Genomic DNA, 21,812 nt, shown 5'->3' on the forward strand with positions numbered 1-21,812 from the left:
GGAACCCGTACCCCAGTGAGAGTCAGTGCCTGTGGAACCCGTACCCCAGTGAGAGTCAGTGTCTGTGGAACCCGTACCCCAGTGAGAGTCAGTGTCTGTGGAACCCGTACCCCAGTGAGAGTCAGTGTCTGTGGAACCCGAACCCCAGTGAGAGTCAGTGTCTGTGGAACCCGTACCTCAGTGAGAGTCAGTATCTGTGGAACCCGTACCCCAGTGAGAGTCAGTGCCTGTGGAACCCGTACCCCAGTGAGAGTCAGTGTGTGTGGAACCCGTACCCCAGTGAGAGTCAGTGTCTGTGGAACCCGTACCCCAGTGAGAGTCAGTGTCTGTGGAACCCGAACCCCAGTGAGAGTCAGTGTCTGTGGAACCCGTACCTCAGTGAGAGTCAGTATCTGTGGAACCCGTACCCCAGTGAGAGTCAGTATCTGTGGAACCCGTACCCCAGTGAGAGTCAGTGCCTGTGGAACCCGTACCCCAGTGAGAGTCAGTGTGTGTGGAACCCGTACCCCAGTGAGAGTCAGTGTCTGTGGAACCCGTACCCCAGTGAGAGTCAGTGTCTGTGGAACCCGAACCCCAGTGAGAGTCAGTGTCTGTGGAACCCGTACCTCAGTGAGAGTCAGTATCTGTGGAACCCGTACCCCAGTGAGAGTCAGTATCTGTGGAACCTGTACCCCAGTGAGAGTCAGTGCCTGTGGAACCCGTACCCCAGTGAGAGTCAGTGTCTGTGGAACCCGTACCCCAGTGAGAGTCAGTGTCTGTGGAACCCGTACCCCAGTGAGAGTCAGTGCCTGTGGAACCAGTACCCCAGTGAGAGTCAGTGTGTGTGGAACCCGTACCCCAGTGAGAGTCAGTATCTGGGGAACCCGTACCCCAGTGAGAGTCAGTGTCTGTGGAACCCATACCCCAGTGAGAGTCAGGGTCTGTGGAACCCGTACCCCAGTGAGAGTCAGTGTCTGTGGAACCCGTACCCCAGTGAGAGTCAGTGTCTGTCGAACCCGTACCCCAGTGAGAGTCAATGCCTTCAGGAGAGCAGGATACGGAAGGCAATGCAGGTGTACAGGTATTTTACATCCTAACTTTGCCGAAGTTGTGACGATTTGGCCGGCACTCCCCTTTGTATTGTTGCGTGTGTCGAGGGTGGATTTTGCGCTCACTCTCACTGCATGAGTGCGTTACGGAGAGAGTGAGCATATCATGACAGTGCCGGTGATCGGTCTCTCGCCTGTCAGTGGGTGAGTGCCGGGATTTGTGAAGGTGGGTCAAGTTTTGAAATGACCTTTGTTGTCTGGGGAGTGCAGGGTGTGCGGGGGAGGCGGGGCAAAGTGCAGCAACTCCGCAATAGTATCGCTCTTACTTCTGTTTGTTTGCAGGGCTAAGGTTAAGAAAGTTTTTTTGAAAAGCGGCATTGATTGAACGAAGACACGAGTCCAATTCTTTGTAACCGTGGACTTGGGCTCCCGACCTTGCACTATTATATAGTTTTAAAAATATCAAAAAAATCACACACGACAAATTTAAGGCTTTCTTTAATACGTATCGAGCTGACTTGTTAACCTTTGCTGTGAATTCTCCTGCATGTTAAACAGTTTAACCATCGATAGTTTTAAAAAAATATTTTAAAAATTTATATATATAAATATATATAGCAAAAAAAATTGTTGATGCATCTCTACTGAATGTCCTTTTGTTACGTGATTGAAAGCATGTCAATCCAACCGCATTCTCAAAAATAAAAAAAAAATAAAGGCTTTTTTTTCCGAATTATTTTGGTGTACTGTTCACTCTCTGCTCCTTCAGACACAGAACAAGGGAGTCAGTGCCTGTGGAACCTGTACCCCAGTGAGAGTCAGTGTCTGTGGAACCTGTACCACAGTGAGAGTCAGTGTCTGTGGAACCCATACCCCAGTGAGAGTCAGTGTCTGTGGAACCCGTACCCCAGTGAGAGTCAGTGTCTGTGGAACCTGTACCACAGCGAGAGTCTGTGTCTGTGGAACCCGTACCCCAGTGAGAGTCAGTGTCTGTGGAACCTGTACCACAGTGAGAGTCAGTGTGTGTGGAACCCGTACCCCAGTGAGAGTCAGTGTCTGTGGAACCTGTACCCCAGTGAGAGTCAGTGCCTGTGGAACCCGTACCCCAGTGAGAGTCAGTGTCTGTGGAACCCGTACCCTAGAGAGAGTCAGTGTCTGTGGAACCCGTACACCAGTGAGAGTCAGTGTCTGTAGAACCCGTACCCCAGTGAGAGTCAGTGCTCGTGGAACCCGTACCCCAGTGAGAGTCAGTGTCTGTGGAACCCGTACCCCAGTGAGAGTCAGTGTCTGTGGAACCCGTACCACAGTGAGAGTCAGTGTCCGTGGAACCCGTACCCCAGTGAGAGTCAGTGTCTGTGGAACCCGTACCCCAGTGAGAGTCACTGTCTGTGGAACCCGTACCCCAGTGAGAGTCAGTGTGTGTGGAGCCCGTACCCCAGTGAGAGTCTGTGTCTGTGGAACCCGTACCCCAGTGAGAGTCAGTTTCTGTGGAACCCGTACCCCAGTGAGAGTCAGTGTCTGTGGAACCCGTACCCCAGTGAGAGTCAGTGTCTGTGGAACCCGTACCCCAGTGAGAGTCAGTGTGTGTGGAGCCCGTACCCCAGTGAGAGTCAGTGTCTGTGGAACCCGTACCCCAGTGAGAGTCAGTGTCTGTGGAACCTGTACCACAGTGAGAGTCAGTGTCTGTGGAACCTGTACCACAGTGAGAGTCAGTGTCGGTGGAACCCGTACCCCAGAGAGTCAGTGTCTGTGGAACCCGTACCCCAGTGAGAGTCGGTGTGTGTGGAACCCGTACCCCAGTGAGAGTCAGTGTCTGTGGAACCCGTACCCCAGTGAGAGTCAGTGTCTGTGGAACCCGTACCCCAGTGAGAGTCAGTGTCTGTGGAACCCGTACCCCAGTGAGAGTCAGTGTCGGGAGCATGTTATTCACACACACACAGTCTTGAGCACATATTCCAGGCTGACACTTCCTGTGGCAGTACTGAGGGAGTGCTGCACTGTCGAGGTGCCGTCTTTTGGATGAGACGTTAAACCGAGGCCCCGTCTGCTCCCTCGAGTGAACATAAAAGATCCCGTGGCACTATTTCGATGATGAGCTGGGGAGTTCTCCCCGGTGTCCTGGGTCCGATATTTATCCCTCGACCAACATCACTAAAACAGATTATCTGGTCATTATCACATTGCTGTTCGCAAATTATCTGCCGTGTTTCCTACATTACGACAGTGACCACACTTCAAAAAGTGCTTCATTGACTGTGAAGCGCTTTGGGACGTCCTGAGGTTGTGAGAGGCGCTTTAGAAATGGCAGCTCGCTCTTTTTACAGTAGTGTTAGACAGGAGGCGCGGGGAGCTGTCGCGATTTTTCTTTTTCCACACTTGCGACTGAATCGAGATTATTTTACCCGTTGCAGGCCCTAAAATCGAAAATGGATGAACTCTTGCCTCTGATTCCCGTGCTGGAGCAGTATAAAGCTGACGCCAAGTTGGTGTTGCAGTTTAAGGTGGAAGCGGCGAATCTCACGGCTGTACTGGCCGAGCTTCAGGAGGAGATCGGAGCGTACGACTATGAAGAGCTCCTGAGCAGAGTCTCCAGTCTTGAGGACAGGCTGCGGGCCTGCATGCAAAAATTAGGTAGGCCCCAAACCGCGCGTCTTAACCGAGTTACGTGGGATTGGCGGCTCCCCTCGGGGCCCGGGACCGCGGGGGCTGAAATGCGGATCAGAGGCAGTTACGGGGTAGGAGGGGGTGCCTCAGGGTCTCTGACTGCTGCCCCTGCACGCACGCTGGGGAGAGGAAAGGCAGCCACAAGAGCTGCCATTTCCCCTCCTCCTCTTCCCCGCCCCCCCCCCCCCCCCCCCACACAAAGTTTATTCCTTACTTGCCTGAATGGCTGGGGATACAGTCACCTCCCTTCTGCACCCCCGTACGCAAGATAAGGTGGTGATTGTCGGTAGGATGTTCGACTACGGAGGCATCGCGGCCAAGTCTACCCCAGTGCTGCATCCCCCTTTCCCTTGCCCTCAAACAACACCTGTGCCTTTGGGGAGGGGGTTCACCTGGTAGTGATGAGGAACAGGGAACCCTGATAGATTTTTTTTTTCTTCACCTTCGCTCGGACAAGTGAGATGTTCCCTAACCACCTGCTTCAAGGTAGAATCAGGGAGCTCAGCACAGACTGGGGAGGGACCCTGGGATCTTCCTGCTCCCTATCACACCGGGCAGGATGGGGCATTTACCCACTGAGTCCCGAGTGGGGAGCAGGACCTTTTCTGTCCCATACGAGCTGGGGCAAATTGGGACGGGTTCTGCGGTAGATCAGCACGGTGACACAGGAATAACACAGGCAGTCGACCATGAAGGGTATCATGGTGTGACTGTTGCAAGGGGGGACTGGAGCCTCTGGCCAGGAATCCCCAGCGCGCGGAAGGTGCAGCAAGGGGCGAGGGGGGGTCCTGCACTCCCAGCGAGGCCAGCAGGAACTCCTCGCGATGCCTCGCTGAAGGTGGGTGGTCCTCAGTGAAAGGCCCGAGACTGACTGCAGACCCCCGTGAGGGAGACACTTGCAGCAGAACCCGGGGAGAACCAGCAAAATCAGTCTGACCGAGGCGCCAAGTGTATCAAAGGTGAAAGGTCTTCGTTGTGCATCCGGGAGGAGCTGGATTTGTAATCGGGGAAATAAACAGCACACACACCGAATCCAAATCAAAACTTCTTCAGTGGAGCAGGTCAGGAACCGTGACCCCCGGGAACACGTCCCCCGCACCCCCCGGGAACACATCCCCCGCACCCCCCGGGAACACGTCCCCCGCACCCCCCGGGAACACATCCCCCGCACCCCCCGGGAACACATCCCCCGCACCCCCCCGGGAGCACATCCCCCGCGCCCCCGGGAACACGTCCCCCGCGCCCCCGGGAACACGTCCCCCGCGCCCCCCGGGAGCACATCCCCCGCGCCCCCGGGAACACGTCCCCCGCGCCCCCAGGAACACGTCCCCCGCGCCCCCGGGAACACGTCCCCCGCGCCCCCAGGAACACATTCCCCGCACCCCCCGGGAACACATCCCCCGCACTCCCCGGGAACACGTCCCCCGCGCCCCCGGGAACACGTCCCCCGCGCCCCCAGGAACACGTCCCCCGCGCCCCCGGGAACACGTCCCCCGCGCCCCCAGGAACACGTCCCCCGCGCCCCCGGGAACACGTCCCCCGCGCCCCCAGGAACACATCCCCCGCACCCCCCAGGAACACGTCCCCCGCGCCCCCGGGAACACGTCCCCCGCGCCCCCAGGAACACATTCCAGCACATCCCCACCCTCCCCTGGGGTCACTCTGGGCTGCCATCCTGTTGTAGGGCAGGGGGCGGGGCAGAGGGGTGATCGGGGCAGGCCACGGACTAACCCCCCCACCCCCACCCGGCCGCGGACCAGAGGGAATCGAGGAGGGCGAAGGAGCGGCTGGAGCAGGTGTAGGTATACACGGCGTGCTCGGCTGCGATCCAGGGCTGGCGTCTCCACTCGTTGCCACTCGGTCCAGTCACACTTTCTCCATCACTTCCAGCCTGCGGCAAACTGACGGGGATCAGCAACCCGCTCACCATCAAGACGTCCGGATCGAGGTTTGGTGCCTGGATGACTGATCCCGCTTCACCGGAGGGCGATACCAAGGTAAGTCCTGGCAAGCACCAAATCACCTCAAACGCCAAACAACTTAATCTCACCGGGGGAAAGAGTGGCAGTTAGGGAGAACCGGGAGAGGGGAATTAATCACACAACAACATACATAGGAGAACTTATCAACCAGATTAAATCCCATAGGATTACAGGGGCCGTGTGAATACGACATTGGCTAAGGGGCAGAGAGCAGTGGTGAATGGTTGTTTTTTCAGATTGGAGGGAGGTTTACAGTGGTGTTCACCAGGCTGATACCTGGGATGGCAGGAATGACGTATGAGGAGAGATTGGGTCAATTGGGCTTATACTCGCTAGAGTTTAGAAGAATGAGAGGGGATCTCATTGAAACTTATAAAATTCTAACAGGACTAGACAGACTAGATGCAGGAAGGATGTTCCCGATGGTCGGGGAGTCCAGAACCAGGGGTCACAGTCTAAAGATAAGGGGTAAGCCATTTAGGACAGAGATGAGGAGGAATTTCTTCACCCAGAGAGTGGTGAACCTGTGGAATTCTCTACCACAGAAGGCAGTTGAGGCCAATTCATTAAATATATTCAAGCAGGAGTTGGATATATTTCTTAAGGCTAAAGGGATCAAGGGATATGGGGAGAAGGCAGGGACAGGGTACTGAATTTGGATGATCAGCCATGATCTCATTGAATGGCGGAGCAGGCTCGAGGGGCCGAATGGCCGACTCCTGCTCCTATCCTCTATGTTTCTATGTTACCCAGGGGTCAGTATTAGGACCACTGCTCTTTTTGATACATATTAAGGACCTGGACTTGGGTATACAGGGAATCATTTCAAAGTTTGCAGCTGACACGAAACGCAGAAATGTAGTAATCAATGAGGAGAGTAACAGACTCCAGGAGGACACAGACCGACTGGTGAAATGGGCAGATGCAATTTAACACAGAGAAGTTTTTTAAAATTTGTTCCTGGGACGTGGGCGTCGCTGGCAAGACCGGCATTTATTGCCCATCCCTAGTTGCCCTCGAGAAGGCGGTGGTGAGCCGCCTTCTTGAACCGCTGCAGTCCGTGTGGTGAAGGTGCTCCCACATTGCTGTTAGGGGGGGAGTTCCAGGATTTTGACCCAGCGACGATGAAGGAACGGCCGATATATTTCCAAGTCAGGATGGTGTGAGACTTGGAGGGGAACTTGGAGGTGGCGGTGTTCCCATGCGCCTGCTGCCCTTGTCCTTCTAGGTGTAGAGGTCGTGGGTTTGGGAGGTGCTGCCGAAGAAGCCTTGGCGAGTTGCTGCAGTGCATCTTGTAGGTGGTACACACTGCAGCCATGGTGCGCCGGTGGTGGAGGGAGTGAATGTTTAAGGTGATGGATGGGGTGCCAATCAAGTGGGCTGCTTTGTCTTGGATGGTGTCGAGCTTCTTGAGTGTTGGAGCTGCACTCATCCAGGCAAGTGGAGAGTATTCCATCACACTCCTGACTTGTGCCTTGCAAATGGTGGAAAGGCTTTGTGGAGTCGGGAGGTGAGACACTCGCCGCAGAATACCCAGCCTCTGACCTGCTCTTGTTGCCACAGTATTTATGTGGCTGGTCCAGTTAAGTTTCTGGTCAATGGTGACCCCCAGGATGTTGATGGTGGGGGATTCGGTGATGGTAATGCCATCAACTGTCAATGGAAGGTGGTTAGACTCTCGCTTGTTGGAGATAGTCATTGCCTGGCACTTGTGTGGTGTGAATGTTACCTGCCACTTACCAGCCCAAGCCTGAATGTCGTCCAGGTCTTGTTGCATGCGGGCATGGACTGCTTCATTATCTGAGGAGTTGTGAATGGTGCTGAACACTGTGCAGTCATCAGCGAACATCTCCACTTCTGACCTTATGTTGGAGGGAAGGTCATTGATGAAGCAGCTGAAGATGGTTGGGCCTAGGACACTGCCCTGAGGAACTCCTGCAGCGCTGTCCTGGGGCTGAGATGATTGACCTCCAACCACCACAACCATCTTCCTTTGTGCTAGGTATGACTCCAGCCGGTGGAGAGTTTTCCCCCTGATTCCCATTGACTTCAGTTTTACTGGGGTTCCTTGATGCCACACTTGGTCAAATGCTGCCTTGATGTCGAGGGCAGTCACTCTCACCTGATCTCTGGAATTCAGCTCCTGTGTCCATGTTTGGACCACGGCTGTAATGTGGTCGGGAGCCGAGTGATCCTGGCAGAACCCAAAATGGGCATCAATGAGCAGGTTATTGGTGCATATGTGCTGTTTGATAGCACTGTTGATAAAACCTTCCATCACTTTGCTGATGATTGAGAGTAGACTGATGGGGCGGTAATTGGCCAGATTGGATTTGTCCTACTTTTTGTGGACAGGACACACTTGAGCAATTTTCCACATTGTGTTATAGCTGTACTGGAACAGCTTGGCTAGAGGCGCGGCTAGTTCTGGAGCACAAGCCTTCAGCACGACAGCCGGGATGTTGTCGGGGCCCATAGTCTTTGCTGTATCCAGTGCGCTCGGCCGTTTCTTGATATCACGTGGAGTGAATCGAATTGGCTGAAGACTGGCTTCTGTGATGGTGGGGACCTCAGGAGGAGGTGAAGTGATTAATTTTGGTAGGAAGAATGAGGAGAGGCAATATAAACTAAATGGTACAATTTTAAAGTGCAGGAACAGAGAGACCTGGAGGTGTAGATACACAAATCATTGAAAGTGGCAAGTTGAGAAGGCTGTTGAAAAAGCATATGGGATCTTTAGCTTTATAAATAGGGGAATCGCATACAAAAGCAAGGAAGTTATGCTCAACCTTTATTCTATCAATTGTAAGAACGGAGAGAGAGGAACACTGCCGGGAAAGTTACTGAGGGCTCCATTCTAACCTTCATAACCAACTCCACCAAACACAGATCAGAAGGCCAGACAGCATCTGTGGAGAGAACAGACAAGTTAACGTTTAGTGAGAGTCCTCGGTCAGATGTGGCAGAAACGACAGACCAACAGCACTGAGGGAAGGGGAAAACTGCGCGCACACAATCTGGGGGTCATTTCTAGAGGGATAGAATTTAGAAGCAGGGAAGTTATGTTAAACTTGTATCGACCTTGGGTTAGACCACACTTGGAGCATTGCATGCAGTTCTGGTCTCCATATTATAAAAAGGATATCGAGGCACTGGAGAAGGTGCAAAAAAGATTTACAAGGATGATACCAGAACTGAGAGGCAGCGGCGAGAGGATAAAGAGCGGCCCGAGAGTGGACCTGAATTAAAGCAGCGACAGCGGTGAGAGGATAAAGAGCGGCCCGAGAGCGGAGCTGAATTAAAGCAGCGGCAGGGGCGAGAGGATAAAGAGCGGCCCGAGAGTGGACCTGAATTAAAGCAGCGGCAGGGGCGAGAGGATAAAGAGCGGCCCGAGAGCGGAGCTGAATTAAAGCAGCGGCAGGGGCGAGAGGATAAAGAGCGGCCCGAGAGTGGACCTGAATGAAAGCAGCGAGAGGATAAAGAGCGGCCCGAGAGTGGAGCTGAATTAAAGCAGCGGCAGCGGCGAGAGGATAAAGAGCGGCCCGAGAGCGGAGCTGAATTAAAGCAGCGGCAGGGGCGAGAGGATAAAGAGCGGCCCGAGAGCGGAGCTGAATTAAAGCAGCGGCAGCGGCGAGAGGATGAAGAGCGGCCCGAGAGCGGACCTGAATTAAAGCAGCGGCAGGGGCGAGAGGATAAAGAGCGGCCCGAGAGCGGAGCTGAATTAAAGCAGCGGCAGGGGCGAGAGGATAAAGAGCGGCCCGAGAGTGGAGCTGAATTAAAGCAGCGGCAGCGGCGAGAGGATAAAGAGCGGCCCGAGAGCGCAGCTGAATTAAAGCAGCGGCAGGGGCGAGAGGATAAAGAGCGGCCCGAGAGCAGCGAGGCTCCGATTCAAAAACAACAACAAAAAAATCAAAGTGTGACGTCACAGGAGAGCAGGTAGGTGATTGGTTGGTGAGTATTACAGCTTTTTTTTGCTCTCTAAGTTAGGGAAAGGGGTTAAATCAAGAGCTGAGAAACTGTAACTTGCTAGTACTCGTTAAATTAATACTTAAACTAGATAAAATAATCAAACAATAAAATATCGATTAAATAAAAGCTTTAATTAATTAATTAATTAATAAAACGATGTTAGAGATGGCAGGGCAGGTGGTGTGGTAACTGCAGCGTGTGGGAGTTTGTGGAGAGCATCGCGATCCCGAGCAACCACATCTGCAGTAAGTGTCTGCAACTCGAGCAACTTCGGCTCAGAATTGTTGAGTTGGAGTCCGAGCTGCAGACATTGCGATGCATCAGGGAAGGGGAGAGTTACCTGGACACTTTGTTCATGGAGGTAGTCACACCCTTTAGGTTAAGGAGTACTTTAGAGTTTGTCAGTGGTCAGGGACAGGAGGCTGTGACTGCGAGTTAGGCAGGTATGGGGACCCAGGATGTAGTGATGGAGGAGCCTCGGCCCTTGACCTTGTCCAACAGGTATGAGGTACTTGCTGCCTGTATGGATGAGGAAAAGGACTGCAGGGAGGATGGGCAAACTGACCATGGCACTGAAGGAAGGAATGTGGTAGTAGTAGGGGACAGTATAGTCAGGGCGATAGATACTGTTCTCTGCAGCCACAAAAGAGATTCCCGAAGGCTGTGTTGCCTGCCCGGTGCCAGGGTTAAGAATATCTCCTCGCGGCTGGAGAAGAACTTGGAGTGGGGGGGGGAGGATCCAGTTGTCGTGGTCTATTTAGGAACCAACGACATAGGAAGAACTAGGAATGGGGTTCTGCTGAGGGAGTTTGAGGAGCTAGGGTCTAAATTAATAAGCAGAACCTCAAAGGTAATAATCTCTGGATTACCACCTGAGCCACGCGCCAATTGGCATAGGGACAAACAGATTAGAGGTTTAAATGCATGGCTCAACGAGTGGTGTGGGAGGTTGAGGTTTCAGTTCATGGGGCACTGGCACCAGTACTGGGGAAAGAGGGAGCTGTTCCGTTGGGACGGGCTCCACTTGGCATCCTGGTGAATCAAATAACTAGGGCTGTAGACAGGGCTTTAAACTAAAAAAAGGGGGGGAGGGATCAGGTGAGGAGAGAACGATCAAGGCAATAGAGCAGTGTAGCGATTTGGCTAAAAATAAGCAGAGTGTGAGAGGAAGGGACAGAGAGTTTAATGGTAGCAGTGCAGCAGAGAATAAGGTTAAAGCAGGAAATAATGGTAAAACATTTAAATTAAAGGCTCTTTATCTGAATGCACAAAGCATTTGTAACAAGATAGACGAACTAGTGGCACAAATAGAGATAAATTGGTTTGATCTAATAGCCATTATAGCGACGTGGTTGCAAGGTGACCAAGGTTGGGAATTAAATGTTCCAGGGTACTTGACGTTTCGAAAAGACAGGCAGAATGGAAAAGGAGGGGGAGGAGCCCTGGTAATTAAGGATGACATAAGGACAGTAGCGAGAACGGATCTCGGCTCGGGAGATCAGGAAGTAGAATCAGTATGGGTGGAGATGAGGAATACCAAGGAGCAGAAAACACTGGTGGGAGTAGTATATAGGCTCACTAACAGTAGCTATATCATTGGAGAGAATATTAATCAAGAAATGCAATAATCATGGGGGACTTTAATCTTCATATGGACTGGACAAATCAAATTGGCAAAGGTAGTCTGGAGGTCCTATTCATGGAATGCATTCAGGACAGTTTCCTAGAACAATATGTCGGGGAACAGGCTATTTTAGATCTTGTATTGTGTAATGAGACAGGGTTAATTAGCAATCTCATAGTAAAGGATCTTCTGGGGCAGAGAGATAGAATTTTACATTAATTTTGAGAGTGACTTGCCTAAGTCTGAAACATAAATAAAGCCAATTACATAGGTATGAGGGGCGAGTTGGCTAAGGTAGATTGGAAAATAGATTAAAAGATATGGCGGTAGATAAGCAGTGTCGAGCATTTAAAGAAATATTTCATAATTCTCAACAAAAATACATTCCATTGAGAAACAAAAACTCCATGGAAAAGGTGATCTAACCGTGTCTAACTAAAGAAGTTAAGGTAAGCATTAGATTGAAAGAAGAAGCTTATAATGTTGCAAAGAATAATAGTAAGCCTGAGGATTGGGAGAGTTTCAGAAACCAGCAAAGGATGACCAAAAAATTAATAAAAAGGGAAAAAATAGAATATGAGAGTAAACTATCAAGAAATATAAAACAGATTGTAAGAACTTCTACAAGTATGTAAAAAGGAAGAGAGGAGCAAAAGTAAACATTGGTGCCCATCGTTCCCACAATTCCATGTTTGAATCCCTCCAGTCAGGTTTCTGCCCATGACACAGTACTGAAACGGCTTTGTGACTGTGACAAAGGTAAACTATCCCTCCTCGTCCTTCTTGACTTGTCTGCAGCCTTTGACACAGTTCACCACTCCATCCTCCTCCAACGCCTCTCCACCGTCATCCAGCTGGGTGGGACTGCACTCGCCTGGTTCCATTCTTATCTAATCGTGGCCAGAGAATCACCTGCAGCGGCTTCTCTTCCCGCTCCCGCACCGTTACCTCTAGTGTCCCCAAGGATCGATCCTTGGCCCCTCCGATTCCTCATCTACATGTTGCCCCTCAGTGACATCATCTGAAAACACAGCCTCAGTTTCCGCATGTACGCTGACGACACCCAGCTCGACCTCACTACCACTTCTCTCGACCCCTCCATGGTATCTAAATTGTCAGACTGCTTGTCGACATCCAGTTCTGGATGAGCAAAAATGTTCTCCAATTAAATATTGGGAAGACCGAAGCCATTGTTTTCGGTCCCCGCCACTAACTCCGTTCCCGAGCCACTGACTCCATCCCTCTCCCTAACATCTGTCTGAGGCTGAACCACACTGTTCGCAACCTTGGTGTCAGATTTCACCCTGAAATGAGCTTCTGACCGCATATCCATGGCATAACTAAGACCGCCTACTTCCACCTCCGTAACATCGCCCGTCTCCGCCCCGGCCTCAGCTCATCCGCTGCTGAAATCCTCATCCATGCCTTTGTTACCTCTAGACTTGACTATTCCAACGCACTCCTGGCCGGCCTCCCACATTCTACCCTACGTAAACTTGAGGTCATCCAAAACTCGGCTGCCCGTGTCCTAACTCGCACCAAGTCCCGTTCGCCCATCACCCCTGTGCTCGCTGACCTACATTGTCTCCCGGTTAAGCAGCGCCTCGATTTCAAAATTCTCATCCTTGTTTTCAAATCCCTCCATGGCCTCGCCCCTCCCTATCTCTGTAATCTCCTTCATCCCCACAATCCCCCGAAATATCTGCGCTCCTCTAATTCTGCCCTCTTGAGCATCCCTGATTATAATTGCTCAACCTTTGGCGGCCGTGCCTTCTGTTGCCTGGGCCCTAAGCTCTGGAATTCCCTCCCTAAACCGCTCCGCCTCTCCTCACTTTCCTCTTTTAAGAAATTCCTTAAAACCTACCTCACAGACCAATCTTTTGGTCACCTGCCCTAATTTATCCTTAAGCGGATCGGTGTCAAATTTTTTGTCTTAAAATACTCCTGTGCAGCGCCTTGGGGCGTTTTACTACGTTAAAGGCGCTATATAAATACAAGTTGTTGTTGTAGAGGCTGAGACAGGAGAAATTATTATGGGGAATAAGGAAATGGCAGAAACGTTAAATATTTTGTATCTGTCTTCACAGTAGAAGACACAAAAAGCAGACCAAAAATAGTGGGGAACCAAAGGGCTAATGAGGGTGAGGAACTTAATGTAATTAATATAAGTAAAGATAAAGTACCAGAGAAACTAATGGGACTAAAAACCGACAAATCCTCTGGACCTGACGGCCGACATCCTGGGGTTCTAAAAGTGGTGGCTGAAGAGATAGTGGATGCATTGGTTTTCATTTTCCCAAATTCCCTAGATTCTGGAATGGTCCCAGCGGATTGGAAGGTCGCAAATGTAACCCCGCTATTCAAGAAAGGAGGGAGAGAAAAAACAGGGAATGACAGGCCAGTTAGCCTGACATCGGTCGTCGGGAAAATGCTGGAATCCGTTGTTAAGGAAGTGGGATCAGGGCACTGAGAAAATCATAACATGATTAGGCAGAGTCAACATGGTTTTATGAAAGGGAAATCGGGTTTGACAAATTTATTAAAGTTTTTTGAGGATGTAACTAGCAGGGTAGATAAAGGGGAACCAGTGGATGTAGTATATTTGGATTTCCAAAAGACATTCGATAAGGTGCCACATTAAAGGTTATTACACAAGATAAGGGCTCATGGGGTTGGGGGTAATATAGTAGCATGGATAGAGGATTGGTTAATGGACAGAAAACAGAGAGTAGGGATAAACGGATCTTTTTCAGGTTGGCAGGCTGTAACTAGTGGGGTGCCGCAAGGATCAGTGTTGGGGCCTCAGCTATTCACAATCTATATTAATGACCTAGATGAAGGGACCGAGTGTAATGTATTCAAGTTTGCTGATGATACAAAGCTAGGTGGGACAGTAAGCTGTGAGGAGAACACAGAGTCTGCAAAGGGATATAGATAGACTGAGTGAGTGGGCAGTAAGGTGGCAGATGGAGTATAATGTAGGGAAATGTGAGGTTATTCACTTTGGTAGGAAGAATAGAAAAACAGAATATTTTTTAAATGGTGAGAAACTTTCAAATGTTGGTGTTCAGAGAGATTTGGGTGTCCTCGTGCAAGAAACACAGAAAGCTAGCATGCAGGTACAGCAAGCAGTATGGAAGAAAAATGGCATGTTGGCCTTTATTGCAAGGGGCTTGGAGCATAAGAGTAGGAAAGTCTTGCTCCAATTGTACAGGGCCTTGGTGAGACCACACCTGGAGTACTGTGCACAGTTTTGGTCTCCTTATCTAAGGAAGGATATACTTGCCTTGGAGGCGGTGCAACGAAGGTTCACTCGATTGATTCCTGGGATGAGAGGGCTGTCCTATGATGAGAGATTGTGTAGAATGGGCCGATACTCTCTGGAGTTTAGAAGAATGAGAGGTGATCTCATTGAAACATGCAAGATTCTGAGGGGGATTGACAGGGTAGATGCTGAGAGGTTGTTTCCCCCTGGCTGGAGTGTCTAGAACTAGGGGGCATAGTCTCAGGATAAGGGGTCGGCCATTTAGGACTGAGATGAGGAGGAATTTCTTCACTCAGAAGGTTGTGAATCTTTGGAATTCTCTACCCCAGAGGGCTGTGAATGCTGAGTCGTTGAGTATATTCAAAGCTGAGATCGATAGATTTTTGGACTCTAGGGGAATCGAGGGATATGGAGATCGGGCGGGAAAGTGGGGTTGAGTTCGAAGATCAGCCATGATCTTATTGAATGGCGGAGCAGGCTCGAGGGGCCGTGTGGCGGAGCAGGCTCGAGGGGCCATATGGCGGAGCAGGCTCGAGGGGCCGTGTGGCGGAGCAGGCTCGAGGGGCCGTGTGGCGGAGCAGGCTCGAGGAGCCATATGGCGGAGCAGGCTCGAGGGGCCGTGTGGCGGAGCAGGCTCGAGGGGCCATATGGCGGAGCAGGCTCGAGGGGCCGTGTGGCGGAGCAGGCTCGAGGGGCCATATGGCGGAGCAGGCTCGAGGGGCCGTATGGTGGAGCAGGCTCGAGGGGCCGTGTGGCGGAGCAGGCTCGAGGGGCCGTGTGGCGGAGCAGGCTCGAGGGGCCGTCTGGCGGAGCAGGCTCGAGGGGCCGTGTGGCGGAGCAGGCTCGAGGGGCCATATGGTGGAGCAGGCTCGAGGGGCCGTGTGGCGGAGCAGGCTCGAGGGGCCGTGTGGCGGAGCAGGCTCGAGGGGCCATATGGCAGAGCAGGCTCGAGGGGCCATATGGTGGAGCAGGCTCGAGGGGCCGTATGGCGGAGCAGGCTCGAAGGGCCGTATAGTGGAGCAGGCTCAAGAGTCCGTATGGCCAACTCCTGCTCTTAATTCTTATGTTCTTATGTTATACCTATCAGGAAAGATTGAACAGGGTGGGGCTCTTTTCTCTAGAAAAGAGAAAACTGAGGGGTGACCTGATAGAGATCTTCAAGATTAAGAAAGGTTTTGATAGGGTAGACACAGAGAGATGATATTTCCACTTGTGGGGAGACCAGAACCAGGGGCCATCAATATAAAATCGTCACTAATAAATCCAATCGGGAATTCAGGAGAAACTTCTTTACCCAGAGAGTGGTGAGAATGTGGAACTCGCTACCACAGGGAGTGGTTGAGGCGAATAGCAGGGATGCATTTACGGGGAAGCTGGATAAACACACGAGGGAGAGAGGAATCGAAGGATATGTTGATGGGGTGAGATGAAGAGGGGTGGGCCGAATGGCCTGTTTCTGTGCTGCACATTCTCTGTAATTGTATGTACACGGAAAGGGATTTAAATCAAAGGCGAAAGGATCTCAGTCAGAAAATCTAATGGAGAGTGAGCGTCAGGGTTGATTCAGAGCTGGGTAAGTGATGAGATTTGGAAAGGGAGCGGGACTGGTTTAACTAAATAGCCAGGGTGAGGAGGACCCATTGCAATTTGTTTGTTGAAATTCACAACGGAAAAGTCACATCTCCAGTCAAGCGTTAGTCACCTCATTACAGGGCCTGCGGTCTCCATTCAAATCAGACAATAATCTGACACAGGAGGCCATTCGGCCCATCAAGCCTGTGCCGGCTCTTTGGAAGAGCTGTCCAATTAGTTCTTTAGTTTCAGTCCCGAAGCTGAACTCCAGAGGTGAGGTGAGAGTGACTGCCCTCGACATCAAGCCACCATTTGATCGAGTGTGGCATCAAGGAGCCCGAGTAAAATTGAAGTCAATGGGAATCAGGGGAAACACTCTCCACTGGCTGGAGTCATACCTAGCACAAAGGAAGAAGATTATGGTTGTTGGAGGTCAATCATCACAGCCCCAGGACGGCGCTGCAGGAGTTCATAAGAACATAAGAAATAGGAGCAGGAGTCGGCCATTCGGCCCTTCGAGCCTGCTCCACCATTCAATGAGATCATGGCTGATCTTCTGCTTCAATTCCATTCACCGCGACTATCGCCATATCCCTTGATGCCTTTACTAGTCAGAAATCTATCGACTTCTGTTTTGAATATACCCAATGACTGAGTCTCCACAGCCCTCGGGTAGAGAATTCCAAAGATTCACCACCCTCTGTGTGAAGAAATTTCTTCTCATCTCAGTCCTGAATGGCCTACCCTTTATCCTGAGGCTGTGGCCCCTGGTTCTAGACTCCCCAGCTAAGGGAAACATTCTCCCAGCATCCACCCTATCAAGCCTGTAATAATTTTGTATGCTTCAATGAGATCCCCTCTCATTCTTCAGAATTCAAGAGAATACAGGCCTCGTTTACTCAATCTCTTCTCATACGACAGTCCCGCCATCCCAGGAATCAATCTCATGAACCTTCGTTGCACTCCCTCTATGGCAAGTATATCCTTCCTTAGGTAAGGAGACCAAAAGTGTACAGAGTACTCCAGGTGTGGTCTCACCAAGGCCTTATATAATTTGAGTAAGACTTCTTTACTCCTGTACTCAAATCCTCTTGTAATGAAGGCCAGCATACTATTTGCCTTCCTAATGGCTTGCTGCAGCTGCACATTCACTTTCAGTGACTCATGTACAAGGATACCCAGGTCCCTTTGAGCATCTGCATTCCCCAACCTTTCACCATTTAGGAAATACTCTGCCTTTTTTTTCTACCAAAGTGGATAACTTCACATTTATCCACATTATATTCCATCTGCCATGTTCTCGCCCACTCACTGAGCCTGTCGAGATCCCCTTGAAGCCTCTTCACATCCTCTTCACAACTGCCACTGCCACCTAGCTTTGTATCATCAGCAAATTTGGAAATGTTACATTTAGTCCCCTCATCCAAATCATTGATATAGATTGTGAATAGCTGGGGCCCAAGCACCGATCCTTGCGGTACCCCACTAGTCACAGCCTGCCATCCTGAAAAAGACCCATTTATCCCTACTCTTTGTTTTCTGTCTGTTAATCAATTCTCAATCCATGCTCGTATATTACCCCCAATTCCATGTGCCCTAATTTTGTTCACCAACCTCTTGTGTGGGACCTTATCGAAGGCCTTCTGAAAATCCAGATACACCACATCTACTTGTTCCCCTTTGTCTACTCCACTAGTTACATCCTCAAAGAACTCCAATAAGTTTGTCAACAGGATTTCCCTTCCATAAATCCATGTTGACTCTGCCCAACCTTACTATTAGTTCCTCAGGACAGTATCCTCGGCCCAACCATCTTCAGCTGCTTCATCAATGACCTTCCCACCGTCATAAGGTCTGAAGTGGGGATGTTCGCTGATGATTGCACAGTGTTCAGTTCCATTTCCAACTCCTCAGATAATAAAGCAATCCATGCCTGCACGCAGCAAGACCTGGACAATATTCAGGCTTGTGCTGATAAGTGGCAAGTAACATTTGTGCCACACAAGTGCCAGGCAATGACTATCTCCAACAAGAGAGAGTCTAACCAACTCGTCTTGACATTCAACGGCATTACCATCGTGGCTACCTAAAGAGTTTAAGGATTGTATTAGATTAAAAGAAGAGGCTTGTAGTGTTGCCGAGAAGAGTAGTGAGCCTGAGGATTGGGAGAGTTTTTGAAACCAGCAAAGGATGACCAAAAAATTGATGAAGAGGGAAAAAATGGAATGAGAGTAAACTAGCAAGAAATATAAAAACAGATTGTAAGAGCTTCTACAAGTATGTAAAAAGGAAGAGAGTAGCAAAAGTAAATGTGGGCCCCCTGGAGGCTGAGACAGGAGAAAATATAATAGGGAATAAGGAAATGGCAGAGACTTAAACAAATATTTTGTATCTGTCTTCACAGTAAAAGACACAAAAAACATTCCGGAAATAGTGGGGAACCAAAGGGCTAATAAGAGTGAGGAACTTAATGTAATTAATATCAGTAAAGAAAAAGTACTGGAGAAATTAATGGGACTAAAAGCCAACAAATCCCCTGGACCTGACGGCCTACATCCTAGGGTTCTGAAAGAGGTGGCTGCAGAGATAGTGGGTGCATTGGTTGTGATCTTCCAAAATTCCCTAGATTCAGGAAAAGTCCCAGCGGACTGGAAGGCAGCAAATGTAACCCCGCTATTCAAGAAAGAAGGGAGCGAGAAAACTACAGGCCAGTTAGCCTGACATCAGTCGTTGGGAAAATGCTGCAATCCATTATTAAGGAAATGATATCAAGTCATTTAGAAAATCATAATATGATTGGGCAGAGTCTACATGGTTTTATGAAAGGGAAATCGTGTTTAACAAATTTGTTAGAGTTTTTGAGGATGTAACTAACAGGGTAGATAAAGGGGAACCAGTGGATGTAGTATATTTGGATTTTCACAAGGCATTCGATAAGGTGCCACATAAAAGGTTGTTGCACAAGATTAGGGCTCATGAGGTCGGGGATAATATATTAGCACAGATACAGGATTTGGCAAAGGACCAGCCTCACTTGGAAATATATCGCCGATCCTTCATCGTCGCTGGGTTACAATCCTGGAACTCCCTCCCTAACAGCACTGTGGGAGCACCTTCTCCACACGGACTGCAGCGGTTCAAGAAGGCGGCTCACCACCACCTTCTCGAGGGCAACTAGGGATGGGCAATAAATGCCGGCCTTGCCAGCGACGCCCACATCCCGAGAATGAATGTGAAGAAAAGTTCCAGATTTCCACCACCCTTTGTGTGAAGAAGTGCTTCCTGACATCACCCCTGAACGGCCTGGCTCTAATTTTAAGGTTCTGCCCCCTTGTTCTGGACTCCCCCCACCGAGGAAATAGTTTCTCTCTCTCGACCCGATCAACTCCTTCAATCATCTTAAACACCTCGATTAGATTACCCCTTAATCTTCTAAACCAAATTAGATAGATTTATCTCAGACAATATAATTGAATAAATTGAGACATGACGTGTGGTGAATGTAGCGAGCTCGGGAGAAACGGGGGACTTTGGACCTCTGGTTCTCAAAGCTCTCCCCCACTGGGGGTTTTCCTCACCTCATGTCTGGGTCTGTTGTAGACTCATTGATAGAGATTGATCGCTGTGATTGGTCAACAACTCCATCAGTATTGGATCGTGCGACTACCAGGATGGGAGAAGGTGAACTCGATGGACGGGTCTTCTTTCGTCTATTTATCCCTATGTGCCTAAGCTATTACTGTTCAAATTCTCCTCCAGCCTCCCCCTTCTCCCCCTTTTGAATACTCTTTGTTATTACGCTTGCTACTGATTACAGAGAATGTACAGCACAGAAACAGGCCATTCGGCCCGACTGCTCCATGCCGGTGTTTCTGCTCCACGCGATCCTCCTCACCCCATCAGCATATCCTTCTATTCCTTTCTCCCTCATGTGTTTATCCAGCTTCCCCTTAAATGTATCTCTGCTATTCACCTCAACCACTCCCTGTGGTAGCGAGTTCCACATTCTCACCACTCTCTGGGTAAAGAAGTTTCTCCTGAATTCCCGATTGGATTTATTAGTGACTGTCTTATATTGATGGCCCCTAGTTCTGGTCTCCCCCACAAGTGGAGACATCTTCTCTGTGTCTACCCTATCGAACCCCTTCATAATCTTAAAGACCTCTGTCCAGTTGCCCCTCAGCCTTCTCTAATGTTAAAGTCCAGCTCCCGCATTGAACTGACGGACCCATCTTGATGCTATCTTGTTTATTTTTTTTCCTAGGTTTATTACATGGATGGTTACCATAACAACCGCTTTGTGCGCGTTTATAAATCCCTGCAGGACTTCACGAGTACAGACAATTTCACGGTGCACCGTTTGCCTCACCCTTGGTCCGGCACAGGCCAGGTGGTCTACAACCAGACCCTCTACTTCAACAAGTACCAGAGCCACATCATCATCAAGTTCCACATCCCCACCGAGCGGCTGCTCACCCAGCGGAGCCTGGACTACGCGGGCTACAACAACATGTACCCTTACTCCTGGGGCGGTCACTCCGACATCGACCTGATGGTGGACGAGGGGGGGCTGTGGGCCGTCTACGCCACCAATCAGAACGCAGGGAACATCGTTATCAGCAAGCTGGACCTCGTGACGCTGGAGGTGGTGCGGAGCTGGAACACGGGGTACCCGAAGCGCAGCGCCGGAGAGGCCTTCATGATCTGTGGCACTCTCTACATGACCAACTCGCACCTGGGTGGGGCCAAGGTCTACTACTCTTACAACACCAACACATCCACCTACGAGTACACGGACATCCAGTTCCACAACCAGTACTCCCACATCTCCATGCTGGATTACAATCCCAAGGATCGAGCGCTTTACACCTGGAACAATGGCCACCAGGTCCTCTATAACGTCACACTCTTCCACATCATTAAATCTGATGAACTGTAAACCCCTTGGTTTACATGATGGTGCAGTCATTCTCGAGATATATAGATCTGTAGACGTGTGCAGGTATATATATATTCTGTAGAAAGGACATTTAGCATAATTGACAGTTTTAGCTTTGTTTCTCGACTGTTCCTCTCCTCGGGAGGGACTTTCACCAGGCAGTGTCGATTCCTGATTCCCAACTCAACTTCAATCGGAATCAACGGACAGAATGGCCCCTCCTCCCCTCTTTCTCCTCTCCTTCCCCTCCCCCTCCTTCTTCTCCACCCCTCACCCTTCCCCTTTCCTTCATCTCCCACTCCTCCAACCCCACCCCTCCTCTCCCCTCCCTCCCCCTCCTCTTCGCTTCCACACTCTCGTTCCCCCGTCTCCGCACTCTCCCCATCCCTCCCCTCCTCCCATCCCTTCCCCTAGTCACCTACCCTCCCTCCTCCCCTCTTCTCCCCTTTCCCTTCCCTCCCCTCCCTCCTCTCCTTCGTCTTCTCCTCCCCTCCACCTTCCCCTCCCTCCCCTCTCCTTCCTTCCTTCCCTCATCCTCTCCCCTCCTCTCCTCCCCCTCCTCCCAACCCTCCCACGCCTCTCCTCCCTTTCCCTTCTCCCCTCCTCTCCCTCCCTCCCCCTCTTCTATCCTACCTCCCCTCTCCCTCCCTCCCCCTCCTCTACTCTCCCTCCCTCCCCCCTCCCTCTCTCCCCCCTCTCCCTCTCTCCCCCCCTCCTCTACCCTCCCTCCCCCCTCCTCTCCCTCCCTCCCCCTCCTCTCCCTCCCTCC

The 21,812-nt window shown here is 50.7% G+C and overlaps 1 protein-coding gene across 1 annotated transcript in view; it reads left to right on the top strand.

Annotated features, from left to right (window-relative positions):
- The window catches only part of olfm1a (olfactomedin 1a), a 45,706-nt gene extending 24,650 nt beyond the window's left edge, over positions 1 to 21,056 (top strand). The window contains exons 3-5 of the mRNA XM_085965198.1: positions 3,440 to 3,659; positions 5,583 to 5,689; positions 20,369 to 21,056. Of these exons, the coding sequence (XP_085821324.1) occupies positions 3,440 to 3,659; positions 5,583 to 5,689; positions 20,369 to 21,043 (1,002 nt within the window). The 3' untranslated portion in view covers positions 21,044 to 21,056. The remainder of the gene's footprint in view (positions 1 to 3,439; positions 3,660 to 5,582; positions 5,690 to 20,368) is intronic.
- The last annotated feature ends 756 nt before the right edge of the window (positions 21,057 to 21,812 follow it).

This window comes from Somniosus microcephalus, chromosome 23, assembly GCF_052327205.1.
Source record: "Somniosus microcephalus isolate GS21.2 chromosome 23, FLI_Smic_1.0, whole genome shotgun sequence".
NCBI classification, from domain to species: Eukaryota; Metazoa; Chordata; class Chondrichthyes; order Squaliformes; family Somniosidae; genus Somniosus; species Somniosus microcephalus.